The 24,360-nt window shown below is 48.1% G+C and overlaps 9 protein-coding genes and 1 non-coding gene across 11 annotated transcripts; 3 read left to right on the top strand and 7 right to left on the bottom strand.

Moving 5' to 3' along the window:
* Positions 1 to 24: 24 nt before the first annotated feature.
* Positions 25 to 2,103, bottom strand: FOXG_10368 (alkanesulfonate monooxygenase). Its single transcript, XM_018389676.1, has 8 exons — positions 1,873 to 2,103; positions 1,682 to 1,822; positions 1,423 to 1,627; positions 1,362 to 1,374; positions 1,253 to 1,312; positions 646 to 1,202; positions 416 to 593; positions 25 to 369 (listed from the first exon to the last, which is right to left on the bottom strand). The coding sequence occupies exons 1-8, from the start codon at positions 1,943 to 1,945 to the stop codon at positions 145 to 147; spliced, it is 1,452 nt and encodes a 483-aa protein (XP_018247995.1). The 5' UTR covers positions 1,946 to 2,103; the 3' UTR covers positions 25 to 144.
* A 469-nt stretch (positions 2,104 to 2,572) lies between these two features.
* Positions 2,573 to 4,433, bottom strand: FOXG_10367 (uncharacterized protein). Its single transcript, XM_018389675.1, has 6 exons — positions 4,307 to 4,433; positions 4,032 to 4,260; positions 3,470 to 3,981; positions 3,344 to 3,423; positions 3,071 to 3,291; positions 2,573 to 3,019 (listed from the first exon to the last, which is right to left on the bottom strand). The coding sequence occupies exons 1-6, from the start codon at positions 4,374 to 4,376 to the stop codon at positions 2,713 to 2,715; spliced, it is 1,419 nt and encodes a 472-aa protein (XP_018247994.1). The 5' UTR covers positions 4,377 to 4,433; the 3' UTR covers positions 2,573 to 2,712.
* Positions 4,434 to 4,943: 510 nt separating this feature from the next.
* Positions 4,944 to 7,035, bottom strand: FOXG_10366 (uncharacterized protein). Its single transcript, XM_018389674.1, has 2 exons — positions 6,598 to 7,035; positions 4,944 to 6,545 (listed from the first exon to the last, which is right to left on the bottom strand). The coding sequence occupies exons 1-2, from the start codon at positions 6,937 to 6,939 to the stop codon at positions 5,001 to 5,003; spliced, it is 1,887 nt and encodes a 628-aa protein (XP_018247993.1). The 5' UTR covers positions 6,940 to 7,035; the 3' UTR covers positions 4,944 to 5,000.
* Positions 7,036 to 8,258: 1,223 nt separating this feature from the next.
* On the bottom strand, positions 8,259 to 9,227 carry FOXG_20285 (uncharacterized protein; the record flags this gene model as incomplete). Its single annotated transcript, XM_018400556.1, has 2 exons — positions 8,259 to 8,776; positions 8,906 to 9,227. The coding sequence occupies 2 exons, from the start codon at positions 9,225 to 9,227 to the stop codon at positions 8,259 to 8,261; spliced, it is 840 nt and encodes a 279-aa protein (XP_018247992.1).
* An 800-nt stretch (positions 9,228 to 10,027) lies between these two features.
* On the top strand, positions 10,028 to 11,449 carry FOXG_10365 (oxidoreductase). Its single transcript, XM_018389673.1, has one exon. The coding sequence runs from the start codon at positions 10,221 to 10,223 to the stop codon at positions 11,283 to 11,285; it is 1,065 nt and encodes a 354-aa protein (XP_018247991.1). The 5' UTR covers positions 10,028 to 10,220; the 3' UTR covers positions 11,286 to 11,449.
* A 248-nt stretch (positions 11,450 to 11,697) lies between these two features.
* On the bottom strand, positions 11,698 to 11,806 carry FOXG_20284. The gene has a single exon. It is a non-coding gene; the product is annotated as a tRNA-Pro (tRNA).
* Positions 11,807 to 12,234: 428 nt separating this feature from the next.
* FOXG_10364 (uncharacterized protein) lies at positions 12,235 to 14,150 on the bottom strand. Its single transcript, XM_018389672.1, has 4 exons — positions 13,685 to 14,150; positions 13,615 to 13,629; positions 13,165 to 13,566; positions 12,235 to 13,107 (listed from the first exon to the last, which is right to left on the bottom strand). The coding sequence occupies exons 1-4, from the start codon at positions 13,973 to 13,975 to the stop codon at positions 12,412 to 12,414; spliced, it is 1,404 nt and encodes a 467-aa protein (XP_018247990.1). The 5' UTR covers positions 13,976 to 14,150; the 3' UTR covers positions 12,235 to 12,411.
* Positions 14,151 to 14,365: 215 nt separating this feature from the next.
* FOXG_10363 (uncharacterized protein) lies at positions 14,366 to 17,654 on the top strand. 2 transcript variants are annotated; one of them, XM_018389671.1, is made up of 2 exons: positions 14,366 to 14,502; positions 14,568 to 17,654. In XM_018389671.1, exon 2 carries the CDS (start codon positions 15,075 to 15,077, stop codon positions 17,487 to 17,489), a length of 2,415 nt encoding a protein of 804 aa, XP_018247989.1. In that variant the 5' UTR covers positions 14,366 to 14,502; positions 14,568 to 15,074; the 3' UTR covers positions 17,490 to 17,654. The 2 variants fall into 2 exon arrangements, with proteins under 2 accessions (XP_018247989.1, XP_018247988.1); XM_018389670.1 differs by having other exon boundaries at positions 14,366 to 14,516.
* Positions 17,655 to 18,061: 407 nt separating this feature from the next.
* FOXG_10362 (uncharacterized protein) lies at positions 18,062 to 20,816 on the top strand. The gene is made up of 2 exons (XM_018389669.1): positions 18,062 to 18,888; positions 18,923 to 20,816. Exons 1-2 carry the CDS (start codon positions 18,134 to 18,136, stop codon positions 20,526 to 20,528), a joined length of 2,361 nt encoding a protein of 786 aa, XP_018247987.1. The 5' UTR covers positions 18,062 to 18,133; the 3' UTR covers positions 20,529 to 20,816.
* On the bottom strand, positions 19,046 to 22,228 carry FOXG_10361 (uncharacterized protein). The gene is made up of 3 exons (XM_018389668.1): positions 21,831 to 22,228; positions 21,058 to 21,784; positions 19,046 to 21,002 (listed from the first exon to the last, which is right to left on the bottom strand). Exons 1-3 carry the CDS (start codon positions 22,209 to 22,211, stop codon positions 20,839 to 20,841), a joined length of 1,272 nt encoding a protein of 423 aa, XP_018247986.1. The 5' UTR covers positions 22,212 to 22,228; the 3' UTR covers positions 19,046 to 20,838.
* Positions 22,229 to 24,360: the final 2,132 nt, after the last annotated feature.

Here is a 24,360-nt window from a genome sequence, read left to right as displayed (position 1 = left end):
TGTGAACTCAGTCTCTTGTATTGAGTGGATTTGCAAGGTCATCTTCGGTGATTCGATAATTTGACTGAACCTGAACGTCACAGAACTTTCCCACTCACATAACTCTCTTTTTATTTATCTTTTTGAGGCTACTTTCAAGCATATCTACTGCGGAATCTTGTGTTCACTTGCAGGCACGCCGGCAGCCCACCTATACTTGGAAGCAGCATGCTCCTCGAGAGGATACTTCTGTCCAGGAAGGCCATAGAAGTTCTCTCGGTAGCTACCTCCAGGCACCGCGTAATCGTCCCAAAAGAGGCCCCTTGATCGAAGTTCTGGGAGTAGAAGTTCGATGATATCTTTGAAGGTACCGGGGAACAGGACATATCCCTTCTCACAGTTAGAAACACTCCGAGTTTGGGTGTATATGACTTACAAAGTTGAATCCATCGACATCTGCCTCATCAATCCATACTTGCAGGCTATCAGCTACCTGAGAGGGTGTGCCGACAAACAGAGGCCCGTTGCCTCCAAGGCTGACATGCTCGGCGACAGTATGCTTCGTCCACTTTGAGTTTGCGGGCGAGAACTTGGCATAACCTTCTACAGTTGATCTGAAGAACCATATGAGTTGAGGCACTTTGGTGTTATGACGACGAAACTTACCGAACAGCGTTACTTTCAACCTGTCGAAGTTCCTCATCATCGCCGTATTGGTTCAAGTCCATACCCGTCCATCCACCGAACAGTGACAAAGCACCTTCAGTCGAAGCATACTTCCTCGCTTCATCATACTTAGCCCGAGCTTCCTCCTCAGTCCTACCAAGAATAGGTGTGACAAGAGCGAGGACCTTGATATTTTTTGGGTCTCGGCCAAACTGTTCCTTCGCAACCTGTCGAATCTCCGCAATGTTCTTCTTACACACTGCAGGTGCATGTGCAGAAGTAAAGATAGCTTCAGCATGCTGAGCTGCAAAGGCCTTACCTGGCTTGCTGGCTCCTGCTTGAAGAAGAAGTGGTGTTCGCTGCGGGCTGGGGTCCACGACGTGAGGACCGGGAACGTTGAAGTATTTACCGTTATGATCAATTTGACGAACAAGGGCGGGGTCCGTGTAGATACCTCGCTCACGGTCTAGCTTGACAGCGTCGTCACGCCAGGATGAGTTGAAAAGCTTGTACATGACTTCCATGTATTCTTCGGCCTGGGCATAGCGTTCATCGTGCTAATTATCATTAGAATCTGGATTTATTACTTCAAGGAGATCACACTTACGGCGAGTTGAACTGGATGACCAAGGTTTCGAGCAGCTGAGTCCAGGTAACCAGTGACAATCTGTACGTCTCATTAGTAGCGAACTTAGATTGATACTCGACATCCTTACGTTCCAGCCTAGACTGTTGAAAGCGTTAGTTGGTTCTTCTAATGAATAACGGAAGACTTACCGGCCCTTGGTGAGGTGATCAACTGTTGACAACCGTCGAGCAAGATGATATGGCTGTTCATAGGTAACAGAAACAGTGGCACCAAATCCAATATTCTTAGTCGCAGCAGCCATGGCAGGAATGACGGCCAGTGGCTCTGTAAGAGGCCATTGAGCTCCAGAGATAATAGCAGGTTCCAAGGACTTCTTGTACACATCGTAGCCTCCTATTTCAGTTGTTAGAACTCTGAAAGCTACTCCTCATCATCCAAGTCTCTTACCCAACACATCAGCAATGAAGATGCCATGAAACTTGGCGCCTTCTAGCAACTTGGCCAATTCGACCCAGTGCTCAGTGTCTTTGAACCTCCAAGACTCATCCTCGGGGTGTCTCCATAATCCTGGCGATTGATGACCACTGCCTAAAGTCTTATCAGTATATCTTGTATGACTGGGATGAGGGGGTACCTACACATCATGACAAAGGCATTGACGATAAGGCTCTTCTTCTTGCCCTGCTGGGCCGCTTGATTCTGAGATGCCATGACGTTGACTGTTAAAAATGGAACTGATCTGATTGGATTATGCCCGACTTCGTTGTTTAGGTGGTGATGTACTGGTTCCCAGCTTATTCTTCTTTTAAGACGCTCCGGATATCGGTGCCGATACAGGACTTCTAGACGACTATTGCGTGATTCTTAAGCCCATGACTGAATATGCAAGTGATAGCTCTAGACAGGGCATTCTTAGGCTATAGATATGAGACCTTGGCGTGCAGAGGCGTTTTGGTGGACTAACCGATGGCGCAATCATCACTGAGTCTTGCTCATGGGAAATGCCGATCAACCCCTCAATTTCCATACGATAAACTCAGGGAACTTCCAAAAATGGGTAAAGGATTCGGAATTTCTATCAGGGTTGTTTTCTCGGGTGTTTCTAGCTCGGAAGTTTCATGTCAGAGTGCCGAGTTGTCGGGAGTGGCATATCACGCCCACGTGGGCTGCACGCGCTGAAGCTTGCAGAGGCGCAGAATCTGTAATCTTCTGAGACAACAGTTATTCTAGAAGGAGTTGGTAATCAGATTTTCATTTTATGTACAGGGAAGTTGGAAGGGTGGTACCAGGCTTGATATCGTCTGCTTTTTCATCTTCTATCAACAGGCATAACAAAGGTACACGGCTTCAACAACTCATATAAATATTCTAGATTCGATATCTATAAAATCTCTAAATTCGTGACACTCTCGAGCCATCTCCTCTCAAACCATTTTAAAGAATACCTCCACAGAGTTCATAAATAAGCTCATCAGTGTCTAGTGCTTCTTGATATCACTGTCCTCGCCGGAGTTAGACCCAAAGTTCTGACTATCAACCTCCTGGATGGGGCTCTCAAGAGAAGGAGCGGCATGAGAACCGAAATCCTTGAGAACCAACCAAGCAGGGAAGATTGAAAGACCCCAAAGTGCGAAGTTGAAGTAAACTCCACCAACCTCAGCGAATAGAGGCAAGGAAGTAATGCCGTAGCTGAGAGCTTGCCAGGCGGACTCAGTGCCTCGGAGAAGGGCAGAGAAACGAATGATTTCGTCTTGAGTGTTAGCGAGATGATGGATAACGAAGTAGCTAGAGAATCGTTAAATCATGGTCATGTAATGTGCGTTCATAGTTACTCACAGGAAGAGGTAGTTAAGCTGGAATGACAAAGTAAGGAACAAGAAGATGGCAAATGAATGGCCGAATCCCGAATCGACCCAGTCGTAGGTTGGTCTTGTCTCACGGAATCTGGTAACCAAGACTGTGGCCCAGATCCAGCAGGCACCTTGAAGAGTAGCAAGGAAGGCGAAAGAAGATCGGGTGCGGAAACGGAGAGAAACCTTGGTACGGTCGAGCCAAGCCTATCAAGATATTGTCAGCAACAGAGGCATGATGGGCGGTTGAAAGACTCACACCCAGAATATTACCAGCGGTGACGGCAACGATGCCGCCCAAGAAAGATCCAAGAGCACGGGATCGAACAGAAAACCACACTGCACCAGTTAGTATCATATGTGAAGCTAGACCGGGGAGTCTTACAGGCGAGATAAGTGAAGAAGACGGATTCCGCAAAGACAGCCTGTCCGATGAATAGAACGACCAGAAGGAACTTCTTCGTAAAGAAGAGTCTGGCAGTCTCCTTGAGCTCAAAGCTAGGAAGCTTATCAATCTCCAACTTGACCGTAACTCCATCTTTCCTCTGAACCTGATGCGGCTTGCTGAGCAACAGAGCAACGAAAGGACCAACAGCTTGGAGAGCAATGAAGATGAGGTAAACAGTATAAGAGACCTTTCCAGCCTCGTTACGGTCGGCATTGAGACCAAGATTGATGGCACCACCAAGGATCTGACCGGATAGACGGTAGGTGAGCCAGTAACCTAGAGCTTTACCGCGGTTCCAAGGCTCAGGATATGCGATGGCGATAGCGGCTTCGGCCATCCAGAAGACACCGGCCGAGATACCGCAGAGAGCAGCGCCGACAAGGACGAGCCATTCTGTTCCAAAACGGTTGTTTGTGTAAAGACCTGCAGCATAAGGTGCATATCCAAGACTAACTCCCGTCAGCAGCGTTCACGAGTAAGTTCGTGTGAGTAGACGTACGTTCCAAAGATCAGAGCACCCTTGATGCCGATATATCGAACCATAGCACTCGAGAAGTAACAAGACACCACCATGAGACAGAATGTCAAGGCATTGGCAGCGTTGATGAGCTTAGGCGAGGCTGCACCACCGGCACCAAGCGAGTTCATGGCTACCCAGATACCTGGGGCAGACAAGTTACACAAGCCCAGCACTGTGATGTTGAAGAATGTGGATCGGTACCACTTGACTGGGCAGTATTAGTAGAGGACGTGCATATGGACAGTGAATCTTACCAGGAAGAAGCTGATCCTTGGGAGGAGGAGCAACCTCACTGTCTGCATGTCGATTTTCCACCACCGTCATTTTGTCTTGCTTTCAGAATGATCCTGTATGAACTGAAGGAAGTTAAAACAGAAGAAGAAGCTTGATAGCTATCAGAATCTTTAGCGAGACAAGGCTGTAAAATGTTCTACAGAAGTAGGCACAAGATCAACATTTATATTTCCCTTCCCATCATGAAACCACCGCCCAACACGATAGCACCAGCACGCAATCCAACCCTTGACCACACCTACAGCTCAACTGCCGAAGTCCCAGCCCTTTGGGCATTAACTCTTCTAGCGCAAAACGTATATCTGTGGCGGCATTGCGTTTACCAGAATCTCGGTATGAATCCGGTTCGAGACTCGAAATGTTTTCCTCGCTAGCATAGTCTCGTTGTTTGACTTGTCCTCGGTTACGCTCCAAGTATCAGTCCGTGTACGTGGAGGGAGGATCTGAGATCAACTCCCCGAGAAAGATGGTCCCATTAATGAAGCTAATGCAAGGGTGTTTAGCGGCTCCGATGCTTTAGTGCAGTCGTGATAGATTAGACGGGCTCTCCACGTGGAGGTGCGGGCGAGTCGCGCGATTACGTGCGTGGGACCATGTCATGACGAGATCTTGCCAAAAGCTCATCTTCAATTTATTGTCGAAGCTACTAACTGCCTATGGAATGCTCCACCACTTCTCATGAATATCCCGCAAATCGATCTTATCTGGCCTCTGTAGATACGGCGTTTGATCGGCCTCTACATCCGTCTCTCTCTTGGTCCATCCATTGCCCAAGTAATGCGCAAAACGGTTCTTAGAATCGCCGATATACTTGTACTCCCAATCTTCCCATCTAGGTTCCTGTCGCACAAATGTGATATGTCCTGCGCTTCCTGGCCAGAGTCCGTGAATTCTAGCACCAGGTCTGCCACCATTGTACCATGAACTACATTTATCTGTAAGAACTGTCTTGGCGAAGAATGCGTCCGAGTACTCCACGAAGTCGTCTGCTGCTTGTTTGGATGGGCTCAGAGACTTGATGCCCTGTCGCGAAACCTTGCGGAGGACCTTGGCGAAGTATGTCAATTGCGTCTCGACGCTGTGCGGGACAGTTCCCGATGGCCCTGTTGCTTGCGGTCCATGGACGAAGAGAAGGTTGGGGAAACCAGGCGTTCCAAGTCCAAAGTATGTGTAAGGATATCCATATGTTCCATCGGCCTTCCACAGGTTACTGAGCTCCTGTCCATGAGCGCGAATGGGGAATGCTGGAACCATATCGACGTTCGCACCAGTCGCGCAAATGACAGCATCGACATCTCTCTGCTTGCCATCTTCAGTCTCGATACCCGTCTCTGTGAAGCGCTTTATCCGTGTTCGTATGTACTCTACGTTGTCTTCGGTAATAGCCTCGAGATATCCTGGTCCAGGCGTAAGACGTCGGCAATTCGGCGAGAAGTCTGGGACGATGTGCTCAAGAAGTTCAGGCTTTTTCACTAGGCGCTTCTTCATGATGTCGATGAACGCTTCGCGAAGCTTCTGGTTAGACTCGCTGTTTCGGAAGAACGAGTCAAATCTGGTCCAGTATAGACTCTCGAGGTCCTTTCGGAAGGCCAAGTATGCGTCAGGGTCCTCTGCCCATTTCTTCTTCTCCTCTTCAGTATATGGCTGGGCCTCAATCTTTCGCTCTTCACCAGCCCAAGATACCGCAATCCATGTTTTGTTTCTGGCATAATGATCAAGTCGCTTAACAATGGGCTGGAGGTTTGCTGTGACTTGGATACCGCTCGCTCCATTGCCAATGACAGCGACCGTCTTGTCCTTGGGATCAAAATCCGTGCTCCAATTGGAGGCATGGCGAAGGTGTCCTTTGTACTCAGATATTCCAGGATAGTCGGGTAATTTCCAATCATTGAATCGGCCGATACTAGTCAAGATGAACTCGTTCTTCTCGACCGTCTCTTCGCCTGTCTTCACATTACGCAGCTTCGTGATCCACACGCCCTCTTCATCATCCCAGGTTGTTCCCTCGACTCTGGTATTGAGCTTGACATACTTGTAGACGTCAAATTTTTGCGCGACCGATTGCCAATATTCGCGGATCTCGTGGCCGGGTGCGTACTTGTCCGACCAGTCTGTCTTGGGCGCGAATGTGCTTTGGTAGACGTGCGATGCAATATCGCATCTTACACCGGGGTAAACGTTCTCAAACCATGTCCCTGCCTATGCAGATGTCAGTATATCAATCTTCAAGCAGTTGGATGTTGGGACGTACCACATCGGCGTTCTTCTCGTAAATGGTAAGCTTGATACCAGGGACTTTGGCTGGTAGAAGAATGCCTGCTGTGATGCCGGCCAGACCAGCGCCAATAACACCGACTCTCAATGGGCGTGGTTCGTCAACGAATCTGTCGACCAAAGTAAGGCGAGGGCTGTAATAAGGCGATGTCTCGTCTACGTCTGGCCCATCCCGTACGGTTGTTGACGCGCTGTCCTTGGTCTGGGTAATTGGGGTTGACTTCTCGGCTGGCGCACTCTCTACAGCGACGCGCGATAAGTCTGACTCTCTATTATTGAAACCATTGATTGCGCCGTTAAGCACTGCTGCGGTGGCCATTGTTAATTGACGGGAATATTGTGCTCGGGAATGATGGTGAAGGTTCAATTGCCGATGAGAGCTCTCCAAGCGACAAGACCTGGATACTCAATACCTTGAGCTATTCTTCTATCCTTATCGCATGTTCCCCATGAGCACGTTAGCTAGCTCTTCTGTTACATCATGTCGTAATCTAATCACTCCGCATGGCCATTCGCTGTTGCAATTCCCCTTCCTCTTTCACCATATTGCGTCTTTGTTAGTCCCAATCACGCTTGTGCCCCACGCTCTTACACCATCGTGGCCCTGTCGGCTCAACATGAGACCCTGAAATCTCTACCCAATCAGCTCAAAAGCAAATGAATTACCGTCGCTTCCGATATGCGGAATGAACTTGAAGTGTTATCTGAGGTTGGAAGATTTAATCCGGTAGGCCGTCGCCCAACTTGGCTGTCGCAGGTTTCAATGACGCCCGAAGATACGAGACCTTGGCTCTTCATTCTTATTCCCTCCAGCCTTGCTCCTGGGTCACATATAAGTATGAAATTTTTATAAATCCACTTCTAAGAGTACATGAGACAGACTAATCATGTAACTGCATGCCCTAAATAGACAAGTCATCTCATCTCATGCATGTTGATCCAATTTCAACATGTCATATCCTATATAGTAATTCAGCACCCCATGGTCTTATTTGTCGAGTACCAATTGTTTCCCAGTCCACCCATAAGTTCGATAAAGTCTTCGGCCATGGCGTCTAGCAATGACAGAGGGTACTGTATTATGTGAATGAGCCTCATGAAAATGGATACTCCTAGTAGCTTCCGGAATATATGGCGAGAATTGCCAAACAGAACTGTATAGCTTCACGGCAGCAAACCCAACTGAAGTTAACGCATGCAAAAATTCGTTCCATGGAACTTCAACGGGGGTAGAACTGACATCCGGGTCATAAAATAGAATGCGGAACTTCTTGAGTGCTCGTCGGTCGACCTTGAAAACCGGTTTCGGATCCTCAAGCGTGACTTCGGAGAACGTTTGACTAAAAACTCTAGTTTCTCCAGAAACACGTCTCTACTAGTAAAGACGAAAGAGAGGAAGTGGCGAATCAGGTTGTTGTGATCATCTGGCAATTTCTCGGTAGGTGATACGACGCTCGCGTACTTCTCCTGCATTTCTCGTAGGCGTTTGGTAATTCGATGGATTTCTGTGAAGATCTCGACCAATGTGTACGCGTTAATCAAAACGTCAGCAATGGCTGCTCCCCATGTGCTTGTGTGTTTTCTTCTGAAGCCTATGAGTTGCACATGATCGTGTATATCGCTGATTTGTTCCACAAATTAATTGGGATCCTCGCGCATCGCCCAAACATGATCCTCTGCAGCCGCGACTTTGGCCGCAAATAGCTTTTCAAGGTTGGCAAAGCCAAGCCGAGTCGGAACACGGTAGGGGGTTTCGACAGTTATCTCGAGCAGGGACGTTTGTATCCCCTGGGTCTGGGTATTCAGGGGGAGTTCTGGCTCAGTCTGAACAGAATAAACATCACTGAACAGATTATCTGGCTCGATGCCGTGAAGAATTTGATGGCAACATTTGACAAGGAAGTCCATTAAACGCTTCTGTAACTCTAGAATCACCATGTCGAATGAAGTCGAGAATTGGTTTTGAAGCCACTTCTTGCCATATATGTCAGATGTAGGCCAGTCATAGTCTTTGGTTGACAAATGAAGCCAAGTTCCCTGGTCAACGTTTGGGACTACTCTCAGACGTCGCCAGAGGAGACGCCACGGAGGATCAATTGCATGTCTCTCGTGGGGAACAGCGGGCCATCTACTAGCATGTCGGTCAATGCTGCTCTCTGGACGTATTGTGAATCAGTATCAATGAAGAAAGGGGGGCGGATGGCGGCCTCTGGAATTAAGAAGCAAGAGTAGCGGTGTAGGCTTCCCAAGGGAGTCCTTGTTGATAAAGGGCTACAGTATTGAACTATGATGCTTGACCTTGACCGTGGCATCCGTCTCAACTTGGCGCCAATAGTTATAGAAAGGTCGATGGGTTGGTGGCATGTCTGGCCATGCACTAAGAGGAATCTGGAGCCGCTGTTTTCTACTTTTCTTGAGCCATCGTTTTTGTATGCTCTCTTCGTGTCTTTCGAGAATCTTTCCAAGGATTTCATAGTTTTGAAAAATGCTTTTCCCTCTTCTCTTTGACTCGACTTCAACTTCCTCTGCCGAGGTATTATTCAATGGGAAAGGGTAGGAATCTCTACTTTGTTGTCTTGTGTCGGGAAAGCTTTCATCATGAGGCATTTTTTTCTCTCGGAATCTGAATGTCATATGAGACTCTTCGAGTTCACTATCAAGAGAGAGGTAATGCCGAGGCCACACATAGAGCAGCACAAGGTGTTGTTTAAACACAACACAATATAAGGCATCATACACTACGCCTCAAAATACAATAACCTTATTATCAAGTCAACAGATCATAGAGCTGCTGCCTTAAACCTTAAGATCCAATTGAACAAGTTGCCTCAATCCACAAGCATAAACAAGATGTTTCTCGAGTTAGCTATATTGCTGGTTACTTGGTTTGATGCTGATATTTTGGAATAGGCATCTTCAGGATTGAACAGTCAAACAATACTCCGCCCCATATCATCTCGGCAGATGACCCTGCCATATCAGTAGGGCTATAAATTGTCGAGGCCTGAGGAGGTGAAAAGAAAGTTGAGGACTCCTTTCCAAGTAAAGGAGGGAAATCAGGTAAGTTAAATAGAAATTCAGTGAACCTTTAGCCTGATTTCTTTTGGCACCCTAGTCAAAGATCGGACTTTTTCTTTCATCCTCAGAAGCCCCTCTTCTGCCTCAGCCACTGGTTACCTCGATAGGACTTGGCTGATACGTGTGTACAAAGCAGTGCTGAATTCCATCTGTGGAGCAAAAACATCCTGTTTTTTATCACGTCTATTAATTACGTCAAGTTGATTCCTGCAGCTTTAAATTCTATATCAAAGGGAAACACTGGGCTGTCGATAGCTGAAGTCCCCGTAGTAGCTAGTCTCTTAAACTATCGCTCATCAGATCATTTTTTCGAACGGCAAAATGTTTAACGCGATACCAATTCCATTATTCCAAAGTCCTCGATTATCGTTTCCCCATACCCCGCGTTTGTCACGTCAATGGGTCTGGGGTAAACGTTTTGGCGACAACAATGAGTCACAAAGAGCCGATATCAACGTATAAATTGCGCAGAAGATCACATCAGTTGCGGGCATCGGAGAACATAGTTCATTTCAATTCAAAATGACTTCTGAACCCATCACATTCGCCATCATTGGCGTCGGCCTAATTGGCCCTCGTCACGCCCAGACTGTAATCAAAAACAACCAAGCAAAGCTGGTAGCTGTTGTCGACCTCATGCCAAATGGCGAACAACTGGCTCAAGAGCTTGGGGCTGCCTACTTCAAGTCTGTGGCCGATATGTTGCAATCGTCAAATAAGCCTCAAGCAGCCATTATCTGCACCCCCAACCACACTCACGTCCCTCTGGCTCGCGAGTTATCCTCAGCGGGTATTCATATCCTCATTGAAAAGCCTTTCTGTACAGATATTCAGAGTGGAAAGGATTTGGTGGATCATCTTGATAAATTAGACGTCAAGGCTTTGGTCGCGCATCATCGACGATTCAACCCCTATATGATGACTGCAAAAGAAACTGTTGGTTCTGGTTCTCTTGGAAAAGTTATTGCAGTGAATGGAATGTGGGCGACTTATAAACCAATGGATTATTTTGATCCTCCTCGAGAATGGCGAAGAGAGAATACGGGCGGCGTTGTTCTCATCAATCTTGTCCATGAGATCGATCTGTTGCACTATCTCTTTGGCCCCATTACACGGGTTCATGCAGAGAAGACGATATCACAACGTGGGTTTGAGGCTGAAGAGGGTGCAGTTCTGACGCTTCGTTTCACGTCTGGTGCCGTCGGAAGCTTCCTGTTCTCAGACAATGTTCCGTCACCACATAACTTTGAGTCCGGCACGGGAGAGAACCCGTTGATCCCTAAAACTGGGAAAGACTTTTACCGTATCTTTGGCACCGACGCATCATTGAGTGTGCCAGATATGACTCTGTCTTCCTATGCTGAAGGTCAAAAGTCATGGCATCAGGAGTTAGTTCAGAAGAACGTCCCTGTCCCCGATGGCGTACCTTTCGAGCTACAGTTAGATCACTTCATCAAGGTGATTCGTGGTGAGGCGAGCCCGAGTTGCACACCAAGAGATGGCCTAGCTGCACTTGTTGTCTGCCAGGCTGTGAAAGAGGCATTAAAGGAGAACAAAACAGTGGACATCGACGCTTCTGATTTCTGACTCTAATTGAGCGGTGTTTTGGACTCTTCAAGATTTCTGAAAACTTAAGGATGTATTATAGGGTATATTAAAATAGTAATAGTACACAGAGGTTCTCTAGGTTATACTTTGAAATATGATAATAGGTAAAAACTATTTGATTCTCTGGACAACCATTCGTCCCGAATTCATGGTTTTCTTAAACTTTTATCTGCAATAAGTTTCCATGATCAAAATAGTCCCTTGAGTTCCACTTCATCAGATACTGACAAAGGAGAAGACTTATGTGTACAACAGCAAGCTACATTGTGTAATGTCCCTTAATATGCAAACTCCTCATGTAAGAAGCACGATACAAAACTATTCTATACCGACTTCTGAATGATATCTTAGTCGTCAAAAAGAAGATCAAACAGCCAGACTAGCAAAAACAGGGCCTGACCGGGGATTGAACCCGGGACCTCTCGCAAACTATAGTTCTTTATGAACAGAACTGAGATGTCACTCCCGAAGCAAGAATCATACCGCTAGACCATCAGGCCAGATACTAGATCCTGGGGCTATCAGTGCGGCCAGAACCAGGTGCCTATAGACATGCCAACTCCAGAGCAGCTTTTACTGCAGGTCTACCGAACTCACAGACTATTATTTCGTATGTTAAACAACTTGAGCCAGATTATTCTTCAGCATCAAGTCACAACTCGAACGCTCGTCTATTTTGTAATCTGCTTCCCGTAGAAAGTGGTGATTATCGGCGCTTCGTCCATGAGAGGCTAGCAGACGGCACGGCTCGCAGGATCTACAGCACTAGCCCATGATCGATGAGAACTTAGGAGAGCATTGAGTTGCGGTTCGGGATTTGGCTGTAGCCATTGTAACACTATGCTGAAGTCTTTGGGATTTAATGGTAACATTTAGGGTATGGCTTTGAAAGGTCGAGTTCCCCCTGGTATCGCAGGACGCAAAGGTTGGCTAGGGATCGTGGTTATTCAATAGTTCATATCATTTGACTCCTCTGTGGAGAAACAATTTACTTTATATAAGGCCTCGTTCTATCGTTGAGCTAATTCTAAGTTGTTGGGGACATGAGCTATGCTTGACCTGACTATGACAAGAAAGTGGTGCAAAGATTGAATGTTTCTGACCCTTAATCCCTTTTCTTGCCAATTCTTGGGAGACATAGCCAAAGTCCCAGCAATGCAGTCAAGAAAGCCAGGATAATCGGCTGGAGAGTCTTGACGCCCTTGGCTTGAGCAATAGCACCCACGGCAAAAGGCAGAATCGCGGCACCACTACCACCGAAAGCAGCTGCGAAACCAATAGTACTAACATGCAAGTGCTTGGGCAACATTTTTGTAGTAGCAACGACAACTGCCGGGAATAAAGGGCCGAGAAAGAATCCTTGGAGTGCTACTGTTACGGCCGAGACATAAAAGCTCGGAACCAGCCAGAAGATTAGCTGCAGTGCCATAGCGGCAGGCAGATACAGAGACACAGCAACTTTGACACCAAGGAGTGGAGTCACGAACCCCAGAATAGCACGGCCAACGGCGAGACCCAACCAGAAGCCCATAGAGGTCATACCAGCTGGGTAGTTCTCGGCCTTGCGCACGCGGATCATGAACTGGACGATCCAGCCACCGACAGAAACCTCAACACCAACGTAGCAGAGGAGGAATGCGGCACAAAGCCAAGTGACACGAGCGAAAGGAAGCTTGAACAAGGCTTCCTTCATGCCCTGGTTGTCCTCGTTACTGGCATCCATGGTTTGGCGATAGACTTCTGGGCCATTGGGCCAAAATGCCCAGGTGCAAGTAACAAATTCGATAGTGGCCAACCCGATCTGAGTACAGCGGTTAATATTGTGCCTTTCATAAACATATCAACATGTGCGACTCACCATAACATAGTAGAATGTATACCAAGGCAAGTTGGCCTTTGCGATCATGTTAGTTGCGATAAGAGGACTGGTGACTCCTCCAACGCCGTAAAAGGCATGAAGGAAGCCAAGAGTCTCATTGGCCTTATCGAGATTGCCAATCCAGGCATTCCAAGCAGCATCACTGATCCCGTTTCCGAAACCAGCGAGACAGTATGCAAGAACCAAGACAGGGTACGGAGGGTGAACGGCGATAATGATGTAGGCGAGAATATGGCAAATTCCGCAAGTAATACCGATCCCTCGCTGTCCAATCCGTCGATGCAGTGTATTGTTCAAAACTGCTGCTAAGATATAACCAACAAAGGGTGAGAGGAAAACAAGGGATACTATGATGTAACTCAGGTTGTAATATTCTTCTAGCTGCGAGCTGTTAGTAACTCAGCCCTCGGAGGAGCCGGTTTTACGTACGTATGGGATCAAGGCCTGTTATTTTAATGTCAGAAATGGTATCAAGCAGAGGATTTCACAGGAATCATACGCCGTATGCAGCATCGTTAGCTCCGGAGGTCAAAAGACTCCAGAACGCCGCTCCGGTCCTGAAAACATTCTGGCGGGGATATTTCCAGCTCTCAGCAACTTCCGCGGAAGCATTTTGTGCCGCGACACTCTCAACACCACCGTCTGAGTAATCTTCACCGTAGCGAGAGCCAAGCCTCCGGGTTTCGTCAAAGATACCCGATCCCTCACGGGCCGCAGTGGCAGGGGGCTCGTTGACTGCGCGAGACGTCAGCTCGTAGGAGCCAATTGTGGCTGTAGAAGAGGCAGCCATAGTGGAGATGTGCTGACAGGAACGGAGGTTTAGGTTAAATTTAAACGCCGCCTATAAAGGAAGTGAAAAACAGGAGGAGGATTCTCAGCGACATGATGAGATTTATGTTTTTTAAACTTGTTTGTTGACGACACCATGTGGATCTTGAATCCGGATAATTGTTCAGCATTTGACGATGAGTTGACAGTATAACCAGATCAGGAATGGATTTACGAGACCCAAGACGGTTCGTCGGACCGTAGTGGAAGAGCCTCGGGTAACAAAATAGGGGCTAACATTTTAAGTTAGGTATGCTTATTCCTCTTACGATTGTGAATCATGGCTTCGTATGCTCTACCCCAAGAAGTGACAGTAACAGTAGCAGTAAGCAGAGCACATACGTAACGTACAGCAAAAATCCTTTATCCCGTCTCACATGCAGAAACAGCATCAGCACCAGCCAATATGCCATAGATCAGCGTTGGATCGCATCGGCATCGGCCTTTGCCAAGACACCCACCAGCGGGTTCGACGCATGGTAATCTGAGGTGGGCTCCATAATGTAATTTGGGTACCGGTACCACCTTAGCCTGGGTTCTCACTATAATCACAGTGGCAGTGACGGAGGCAGGAGGGCTTAGTACCAGTCAGCAAGCGCAAGCTTCTTCAAAAGTCCAGACCACGTTGGCGTGAGACCATTGGACTCTGTGGCTTTTTGCTCTACCTCAGCTGCTCTCCCAGGAAGCCAATCAACGAAATACCAGCCCTACCAGGAACCCAGCCATGTCACCACCCCCCGACAGAACCAGAAAGCTCAGCCCTGAACGGCGACATTGCAGAGATGGGTTTAGTGCTGAATCCAACAAGGCTGGGAATGGGTGGGAAATGCCGTGGTCTCTTCTTTTAACCCTTCAGGGTCTTTTTTTCTTCTTCTCATCCTCCCCTCAAATAATCACCTGCGAATAGAGTCTCAACTCGTTGCCAAGCAAAGGCCGACCTCCTCCCGCTTTTAAGCTCAGGGCACTGCGGGGAACTGACCGGGCCGCTAGGGCCTCTCCAAACCATAACTCAATTTACCTACAGCTCCAGCTGCAGTTGAGTTCCAGCTCCTCCTGTCATCATGGAGCTGAGGGATTACCCTGATCACGATCCCTCTTCACAACCCGCGCAATCGAATTGGGAGCCCACGAGTCCTTCTATCGCTAGGAAGCCTATCGGGTCCGCGAAGCAAAACTCGCCGTATACTTCCCCCGACTACTCGACCTCGTCCTTTGCCCAGCGCGCAACTCATCAACCATATCTTCAACGACAGACCACGACCGATACGGCCTACTATGGCGCCTCGACGCCACTGGGAATATGGGAGCCCGCGTATCCTCACACGCCGGGTACCGGTAGACCTCAGAATTATAGGGAGGACAGCAGCGCTTCACTCTTGATGGCTAGCGAGCTGCCGAAGAACAGTCCCCCCGATGTACCTCAAGGCCCTCCTGGTATGCCTGGTGCTCCTGGTGTCCCTCCGGATGGCCCTCCTCGAAATAGATTTATAAATTGGTGGATACATGAATGGAAGCCGTCATGGAGCATGTACGTCCTCGTCTTCTCGGGGATCGCATTCGCCGTGGGCCACCATTTCTACTATCGGGGACTTCATGGACAACTTGCCACCGACCAGCAGGGCAAGTTTCGATACGGCGCTCTGTTAGCATTCCTTTCAAAGGCCTGCTTTCTGAATGCAGTGGTGCTTGCTTTCCGACAGCGCGTCTTGATGATGATCCGTCGCAAGATGCTTACGCTCTCCACTCTTGACTCGCTTTTCGCGGCCTCCGAGGATCTGACAGCCCTTCTCAATTGGGAAGCTTGGGTAAACGCCAAGTTCGCAATGGCGCTGACAATATTCATCTGGACGTCGCCTCTAATCGTTATATTTACGTCTTATACCCTTACCGTCGTCCCACAGCGGAAGGAGGAAATAACACGCTGTAAAAATGTTCGTACTCTCAATTTCACACATGAAGAGACTGTGTACTGGAGAGACCCTGTCAGAGTCGATGGCTACTTCGAGTCGTCCGTCTCCTTGTGGAATTCTACCGCTCCGTCGGGAGAAGTACCCGATAAGAACAAGCCCGAGGAGTTTGACTATTTCACGGCAGCGAGTCGTCAATTCAACACAATCGCTTTAAAGACAGCATACACGCAGCAGGCCATTATGCGCCCGAAAGCGCCCGCGGAGATTTGCGGCAGAGGTTGGAATTGCTCTTATACTATTGAGTTCGTTGGTCCCGGATACAAATGTACGGATTTGGCTTCGGGAGTGAAAGCCAAAGTTAAGAAGCTAGGTGACGCAGAGTGTCCTTTCGACACATCAGTCCTCGCTCCCATGGGAAACCTCACATACTATGCAATGCTGGACCGAGGAGATTATGAGAACCCCCAGATGGTCGCAGAAGCTGGTGGAAGACCTAAGGCGAAACCGCCTTACCCGAGGAACTTTGCTGCCTTCCGGACAGAGCCCATCCTCTGGTTCGGTTACGCTGATGTTGAAGACAGAACCAAGCCGCAGCCCGACAAACCCCAAGAAGGCGACTGGTTCAAAGCCTACACCCCCATCATTTTTGGCTGTGAGCACTACCAGACCAAGTACAAGGTTCAGTTCAACCACAGTGGCGGGGTTCAGTATCACGATGTCAAGGAACGCAAGTTCCTCAAAAAGGTCATAGATACAACCTTCATACCCGATAAGAAGGACCCCGATAAGAGGCTTAAGGACCGGACCGTGGCGACGCCAGAGGACAACTACGTGTTCCCCAATGACACCAAGAATTATCGCTTGACAGCCGCTTACCACGCCGTGGGAAGTCAATTGAGGGCCATCTTGAATGGTACCACCACAATGCCCAACTTCAACGTCAACAGCGAGATTCTCCAGACGAGATTGCTTGATCGTCTCAATTACCTGCCAGTCGCGAATTTTCCCCTTGAGGTGCAAAAGTTCTACGAGGAAATTCTCATCTCATTCCTGTCTGATCCACAAATGTCTGCGGTGTCTTGGGCAGCTGACCCGTCGAAATACTCAGGACGATTCGATAGTGGCCCAGACTTGGATTACCCCTGCGTCAGATGGCAGAATAGGAACTGCTTCTTCTACAATTATGCGCAATTATGGGCAGTGTACGCGTTATCCATGGGAATCACCATTCTTGCGGTGGCGTCTGGCGTGAACGCTATGGAAGAGGATGCCATGATGCGAAGTCTGAGCTTCTCCGCCATTCTCGCAGCCACAAGAGCTTCCAGTCTTGACAAACTTCGATGGGAGAGGGAAGCTGACGTCAAGAGTAGCAAGATTGGGTTTGGAATTGTGTCTGATCGAACTGGCGAGAGGACTTACTCTTTCGGCGTTGAGGGTGATGTGAGCCAGGAAAAGGCTATGACCACAGGACGCTCACCAGGTCTTTCGGTGATGAACTGGGGAGACAGGGCGGCGCGCAGAATGAGTTATGCGATGGTGAACAGGAGGGACAGACAGGAAAATTAGATGCTTTTCTCTATTTCTGGATGGGTTCTGGTACAGGCTGGTGCATTGTTAGCGTATGGCATTAAGGCAAAACACATTTGGAGATGAGCGCATAGCGTTGGATATTTGTGTCGCAAAACAACATTTTAATTTACGAAGACATGACCTTCATTTTTACATTATCAATTGAGTTTGAGTTTGTGTAAAGCTTGTATGATCTGCCGCCGAGACACCCGAAGAAATTGTCAAAAATCACCTTCAATATCCTAATGATGCCTCCACTATCTAACAACACATTTAGTGAGGTCAAAGGCTGCACAATCAAAATAACATCCATGGTCACAACAGTGTTTTTAATCAACGTTTCCCACCACGTCAAAAAATACACAGTGATCTTGATGTCAAAGTTTGAAGAGATCACACAGCACATACATCCACCTTGCTTTCCTCATTTTACAGTTTCTACTGATCATTGTTCTGGCGCACCTGTCAAATGATCCATGTCAATTACGGTGATACTGGTGCCACACCGCTAAGAATAGAGGCCAAGCAAATCTCAGTGGAGTACTTTAGAGCTCAGCTGTGCTGCCCGTACTGTACCTCCAGCTGCCACTTCAGCTTGCGTGTCCCAACCGTGTCCTCCGCTTCACACGCTCACACCCAAGATGTCCATCCACGCAGCAGCTGACCTCTCGGACGCTGCATTAGGCGGTCCAATTCGAATCAGAGACGAGCACTTCATCGACAATTACAACCGCGTCCTTTCCCTCCGCGGTCTCAACATCTCTGGCGCCTCTAAACTACCCACTGAGCCAAACGGCCTGTCTCACCTGGATCATGGCTTCTATGAGAGCCATCGCATTGTCACTTTTGTGGGAAGACCTTTTCCATTGGAAGATGCGCCGCTGCACTTTCGGCGTCTGCAGGCTTGGGGTGTGCCCTTTGTGAGATTGCTTGTTACCTGGGAGTCAATTGGCCATGCTGGACCAGACCCTGAGGACCTGGATAGAGAGTATATTGACTACCTGCGCCAATTGATCGAGCTCATGCCAGACTATGGTATCAAGTGCTTTGTTTGTGCGCACCAAGATGTTTGGAGTCGGTACAGTGGCGGAAGTGGTGCGCCTGGCTGGACGTTTGAAGTTGTAGGTCTCGATATTGAGGCCTTCACCGATACAGGCGCTGCTTATGTTCACAGTCAAGATGAGAAGAAACGCGCGAGTGAACCACCAAATCCAAAAGAGCCAGGTGGTCCATTCTTGTGGCCTTCGGGTTACCAGAAGCTCGCTGCGTCGACAATGGCGACTCTCTTTTGGGCTGGTGATGCTTTAGCTCCCAATCTCAAATGTCGTCGCCGTTTGGATGGCTTGGTCAACTTGAAGGGTCTTCAGGCTCATGGAGGGCCAAACGGGACGAAACAGTGGCACTATCGACTACCGAGGCTGAATATACAGCACTCTCCCAGTGTGCCAGAGAATTGGCCTGGAACAGGAACCTCTTCTCTGCACTGCTCCTTCCGCTACATATGCCTATCCCACTGAACGGCGACAAATCGGCCACTGTCCTTCTCTCGCACAAGCTCTCGCCCTTGGAAGTGGCTATGCCCAAGATGTCGATTACTACGTCAAGTCATGGCCATGGCCAACTCGTGTATCCCACAAGTCTCGTATTGACCCCAAAGGTCGCTCTGCATGGTTGTCCCTCAAAGACCAACCTATCGGCCACGGTCGGGGAATGGGCGAATGCCTGTGGCGCGCCCATGGCGTCTGGGAGTGGGACGAAAAGAAGAAAACGGCACGCATTCGCGACGGTGATTACTTTGAAGTTGATCATCGACCGGGTCGTGAGGGGAAACCCATTGAGTGGTACAACGACTGCTATGCGCCTTTTCTGCAAAAGTTTACGGAGCGTGTGTCGCGCAAGAAGGCGAAGCAATTTAGCTTCATTGAACCGATCCCCAATGAGTTCATCCCGCCTTGGCCGACGCAGGATCCTGATAACAAGAAATGGCTTCGGCAGAAGTATGCCGAGAAGGAAGTGATCAAGGTTCCACGCCCGCAGAACTTTGTGTATGCGCCTCATTTCTACGATCTTAACGTCCTTTTTAGCAAGAGTCATTCGTGGATGAGCGTCAATGTCCAAGGTCTCACGCGAGGCATGTTCGTCCTCAACGCGCTCTACTTTGGCGTCGCGGGACTTAGACACAACTACAGAAGGCAGCTTGGCAACATCGTCAATTACGGAAAACAATCCCTGGGTAAAGTTCCCACGGTTATTGGTGAGATTGGCCTCTCGTACGATATCAACAAAGCAGAAGCTTTCCGCACAGGGTGCTACGACACGCAACGCAATTTGATGAACGGCTTGATCTCCGCAATGGAGGACAACAAGCTCAACTACACACTGTGGAACTACAACCCAAGTAACAGAGTTGAGTACGGCGACGGGTGGAACAATGAGGATTTCTCAGTCATCAATGGTGACGAGGTCAGCGAGAATGGTCCCGTACGACCTGACTACCGGAATCATCTTCACGAGCATGACGAGCTTTACAAAGGCGGTCGAATTCTCGACGTGATCATCAGACCGTATGCTGTGAAGACAGCCGGTATTCCCAAAAAGTCCAACTGGAACCATAAATCACTACGCTTCGAATATGAGTGGACCAGTACAGCGACCAAAGAACCTGTCGATGAGAAAACACACCTCACTGAGATTTTCATCCCGGCGTATCACTATGACGCACACAAGCTACGTGTCCACGGAACGAACGTGGAATGGACGTATGACAAGCCTCGTCAGACGCTATACGTGCGCAGTAGTTTGGCTGGGTACCACAGCATTATCGTGGCTATCGAGAATGAGGCACAGCATCTTCTTGAAAGGGGACGACGACGAAGGGAGTTGTATCCTCCTCAATTCCCATTCAACTTGGTTTCTCCAGGTGTGGAGGACTTGATAGAGGATGTCGACTGGTCTAAGATGTTTGCATACTTGCCAGTTGTTGTTGTTATCTTGATTGCTTTTTTCATGACGCCTTTGACCTCGTGGTTGCTTTAGTGGGTAGAGCATAGATCTTCTTGCGACCCCACCGGTTTAGATTGGAATAGAGTTGATAATGGATTAGGCAGGATGTCTTTATACATAGACAAACAGATACGGGTTGATGGGAGTGATGGATCTTAATCTTGGTTTGCTGAGCCTCATTCCCGTAGGTATATCAAGCAAACAGACCAGGAATTAAAAGAAGAATGGGAGAAAGGCATGGAGAGTAATCACATATTTAAAAGTATCGTTGTCTTCAACTGTTATTATTCTTGTATGCTAATTGTTGTGAAATCGTGACCGCTAATCTATCAAAAAAGGACTTTTACTCTGCATCTAGAGGGCATCTTGGTGCAGTATTGTTCACCTGAATGCCTCCTCGCTTCTTCTCCTTGCTATCATGGAAAGGGAGAGCCCAACCGCCTTCAGTTTCGGGAGTAGATAGCCATAGCCGAAGAAGATGTCTTCGAGGGACAGGAGGAAGGTGGTCTACAGCATGTTAGTACTTTCATAGCTAATATGGTTGTCGAAGGAGGTATCTTACCTGTGTATGCTGTTCGAGCATGAAGGAGATGTGTGTTGCTAACGAACTGAATATCTCCAACCTCGAGAATCATATGCAAAGCTAACTTCTGGCAAGTCTCCTCCAGCACAGTCATAGCATGCTTCTGCTCTTCACTCAGAGGAGGAATAAGACCCTTGTCAGAGAATCTTGTGAGAGATCTCACAAAGTAAGGATCCCACTTGCAGTAAACTCGACCCTGGCCACCGTTCTCGATGTAGAAGATGGGGTTTCGGATCCATTCCTCCTCGCCAACTGACGTCTCTCCCTTGCGGTCAAAGTACCAGATTGGTTGTGTCAGAAGCTCAGCAACATCGGGGTTATTCTTCTGAAGATCGTTCCAGACATTGTGAATGCTGACAATGTCACTCTCGCCACCTTCCTTGGCACGGTGGACGCAGAGAAGACCGACGATGTCGGAGTCATCGGCATGGAAGTATTGACGAGCTGTTGTGCGGTAGATACGAACGCGGTCGATTTGTGTAGCGTCATCACCGACATCCTTGACGTGACCGAGGACATGGCCCAGGCCGTTTTGGGAGACAAAGTAACCAATGTATGTACCAAGACCCATGTAGGCTACTGCGTTCTTGAGAGGACCCCATTCTCCAGCTGGGAAGCGTTTGAATAGTATGAAGCCCTTGCCGTTGAGAAGGTCTTCTCGAAGAGTCCCGAGGACTTTACCCAAGTTTGGAAGAGGGAAGTTTGACTGAACATGTTAGTTTTGAAACTGTGTTATGATACTGTCATCATACCTTGGAGATGCCAGTGAGGGGAGTACCACTGGCAATGAAAGCATCAGCGGTATCGCTCAACTCTTGAATCTCCTCATCGGTGAAAGGATGAGTCCATCGCTCAGGTGAGTTCTCGTAGTCCTCCTTTTTCCAAAGCGTAGGACCAGTGATCTCTTTGGGGAATTCAGAGTAAGGCTTCAAGGCATCATAAAGAGGAGGATGTTGACCCGAGGTACGGATGCCATCGGGAAAGATTGAACGAGGGGCATCTGCGTTCTTGACTTGTGGGAGAGGAGTCTGAGAAGACTCGTCGATGAGAGCACCTGGAGCCATTGTGATTGATGTAAAGACACTATAAAGACAAGACAACAATTCCAATTTGAGTAGTGAGTTAATTGACATCCAATTCTATCCTCGGCAATGATCTTATATATACCCTTTTCCCCAGGTATCATCCGTTACCGGCCCCCGCAGTGTAATGACGCCTTTGTTGGTGTATTGCGTGCTCGAGCTACAATATCACGGAGTCGTACTCCCACCATCAGCGAAACAGGCTAAGCATGTCAGCGGCGAAACTAGCCAATCAGAATCTCGAATTGAGGATGACGTTATTTGCGATTGCTACGAATCTGGGGTTTCTGCTAATTGAGGTGGTGCCAATTGAGTCTTACACAGCTTCTAGGTTCAAGAGAGATAATCGGGGTGTTGATTAGCTCTTGGAATTTCCTAATGGGGACAGACGTTGCGATTGCGCCATTGCTTGGACGGACAATTGCCGTTGAGGTGGCTTCGGGATTGTTAGTCATAATCAGATCAGATTAATCTTCTGACAGCTCGAATTTATTGTCCGATGCGATTCACTATCTTATCTGTTTAGGAAGTTTAGGTGTTTCAGTGGTGATTGAAACAAGCCTTCGAGAGTGGTCACTATGTGTTCCAGCTCCCATCTTGTGATAGGCCGCATCTCTACGTCAGCGAAATTAGGCTGTCTTTCTGAAGGGATAGCTACCTTACCTAGAGTGAGCTACCGAACCCTTTGTACATTTCAAGCTCAGCTTCGCTATTCCTTAACAGTGCAGTGTACGGCATGGCCCAGGTATTCTGCCATGCGATCTAATATTTTGGGCTCGCCTACTTATGTTTACTGCTTCTGACTGAAGATACACCCTCCAACGCACCCAACTCCCTCTCAGTTCTCTACCTTCACACCATTTGTCATGCTCCTATACATACTCGCAAGCAACAGCGCAGCATCTACTGTGATATCTGTTCGGAAAGATGTTGCGCACACGCCGAGTAGTCTTCCAACCGCGATCTCCCTGTCCCGGAACGCCATCCTCCCAGGCGATACTAGTCGTACTAACCTTAACAAACCGCCTGCCGTTTCCTTCGAATATGGCATCTGGTACACTCGCCCAGGTTCTATGGGCTGCGTTCGCTTCAGACCATAGTCGATAAGAAAGACTTGGCCAAGTGGCGCAAGCCAGTATACAAAACTCCGTACAGCTCTACGGGCGTTCATGTGAGTTGAAGGACGTTTATAATCAATCAGAAAAGCATTCTCTGATTTTATAGCCTCATTAACGCTTTTCATAAGGTTTAGACCGGGTTCGATGCCCTTTGTGATGACTTCGTCCAAGTGAGGTGGTACATGATGTCCGCATTCAAGATACTTATAAGTCTAGCCGTAAAGCGATTATCGAAATATGATTTGAATATTCCTTTGGTGGTCTTTGTCATGATGATTTCCCTGGACTCTGTGCATGCCCTCCACATGCCCCTGTCTTTTCCTTTTTCGTCACACTCGCTTGTTGTCTCGTGTCTTACCTCGCATCTTGTCTTGCCTATATGCGTCATGCACCTATGATACTATCTCTCTCTCGAGGATGAAATTGAGTGTCATCCCACTACTCGGTTTAGGGTCAGGGCGGTTGGATGAAGTGTTGTCTTTCAATGGGTATACATGGACTGTATGGCGAGACCGATCAAGAGCGAATTCCCATATCATGAGTCGTAGTTCTGGTGGTAACTTGGCAAAGCCGGTGAAGGTTTCAGGTTGTCTGAGTCGGGTGCGTTGCGGTACCGAAGAAGACATGCTGTAGAACCTTGGGGTTCTTGCTCGATGATGGTGGCCCTTCAGAGTTCTAAAAAGAGCACGATCCTCAAATGGCAGCATATCTTATATTAAGATCCGTTAGAGTATTGAATAACTTACGCGAATGTGTCACTTACAGCTAGTCACTGCGAGATCAAAGCTTTGGCTATGCACCTGAGCTAGTCAAGTTGCCTCTTTACAAGGACTCAATTTGACTGTAAGGGAGCTTCTTTCTCCTTTCAAAGAAAGACCTAAGATAACTATTGTATTCATACGATTGAAGTAATTCTCAATGCAACTTGAAGTCAATACCAAGCGTAAATGGGAGGCTAATGGCATTTCAAGTTAATTAACAGGTAGATCATTCTCTAGCACTCCAGTTTCTCATGCATAGTTTACATGAAAGGAAGACACACGAAGGAGAATTATGATCACTTCTTCATTGCTTGTACCTTC

The sequence above is a fragment of the Fusarium oxysporum genome, chromosome 7 (genome assembly GCF_000149955.1).
Source record: "Fusarium oxysporum f. sp. lycopersici 4287 chromosome 7, whole genome shotgun sequence".
NCBI lineage: Eukaryota > Fungi > Ascomycota > Sordariomycetes > Hypocreales > Nectriaceae > Fusarium > Fusarium oxysporum.
This window is presented reverse-complemented; position numbering and strand designations above follow the sequence as displayed.

Excerpts from the sequence above, each read along its gene's own strand:
- FOXG_10365 (XM_018389673.1), top strand. The coding sequence starts at position 10,221 with ATGACTTCTGAACCCATCACATTCGCCATCATTGGCGTCGGCCTAATT.
- FOXG_10363 (XM_018389671.1), top strand. The coding sequence starts at position 15,075 with ATGGAGCTGAGGGATTACCCTGATCACGATCCCTCTTCACAACCCGCG.
- FOXG_10362 (XM_018389669.1), top strand. The coding sequence starts at position 18,134 with ATGTCCATCCACGCAGCAGCTGACCTCTCGGACGCTGCATTAGGCGGT. Across the intron at positions 18,889-18,922 it reads GGGCCAAACGGGACGAAACA|CACTCTCCCAGTGTGCCAGA; the intron begins GTGGCACTATCG and ends CTGAATATACAG.
- FOXG_10364 (XM_018389672.1), bottom strand. The coding sequence starts at position 13,975 with ATGGCTGCCTCTTCTACAGCCACAATTGGCTCCTACGAGCTGACGTCT. Across the intron at positions 13,108-13,164 it reads ATACATTCTACTATGTTATG|ATCGGGTTGGCCACTATCGA; the intron begins GTGAGTCGCACA and ends CGCTGTACTCAG.
- FOXG_10367 (XM_018389675.1), bottom strand. The coding sequence starts at position 4,376 with ATGACGGTGGTGGAAAATCGACATGCAGACAGTGAGGTTGCTCCTCCT. Across the intron at positions 3,982-4,031 it reads GGTGCTCTGATCTTTGGAAC|TCTTGGATATGCACCTTATG; the intron begins GTACGTCTACTC and ends GACGGGAGTTAG. Across the intron at positions 3,020-3,070 it reads CAGCTTAACTACCTCTTCCT|CTACTTCGTTATCCATCATC; the intron begins GTGAGTAACTAT and ends ACGATTCTCTAG.
- FOXG_10361 (XM_018389668.1), bottom strand. The coding sequence starts at position 22,211 with ATGTCAATTAACTCACTACTCAAATTGGAATTGTTGTCTTGTCTTTAT. Across the intron at positions 21,785-21,830 it reads CCCTCACTGGCATCTCCAAG|TCAAACTTCCCTCTTCCAAA; the intron begins GTATGATGACAG and ends TAACATGTTCAG. Across the intron at positions 21,003-21,057 it reads TGCTCGAACAGCATACACAG|ACCACCTTCCTCCTGTCCCT; the intron begins GTAAGATACCTC and ends AACATGCTGTAG.
- FOXG_10368 (XM_018389676.1), bottom strand. The coding sequence starts at position 1,945 with ATGGCATCTCAGAATCAAGCGGCCCAGCAGGGCAAGAAGAAGAGCCTT. Across the intron at positions 1,823-1,872 it reads CAATGCCTTTGTCATGATGT|GCAGTGGTCATCAATCGCCA; the intron begins GTAGGTACCCCC and ends ATAAGACTTTAG. Across the intron at positions 594-645 it reads GTTGAAAGTAACGCTGTTCG|ATCAACTGTAGAAGGTTATG; the intron begins GTAAGTTTCGTC and ends ATGGTTCTTCAG.
- FOXG_10366 (XM_018389674.1), bottom strand. The coding sequence starts at position 6,939 with ATGGCCACCGCAGCAGTGCTTAACGGCGCAATCAATGGTTTCAATAAT. Across the intron at positions 6,546-6,597 it reads ACGAGAAGAACGCCGATGTG|GCAGGGACATGGTTTGAGAA; the intron begins GTACGTCCCAAC and ends ACATCTGCATAG.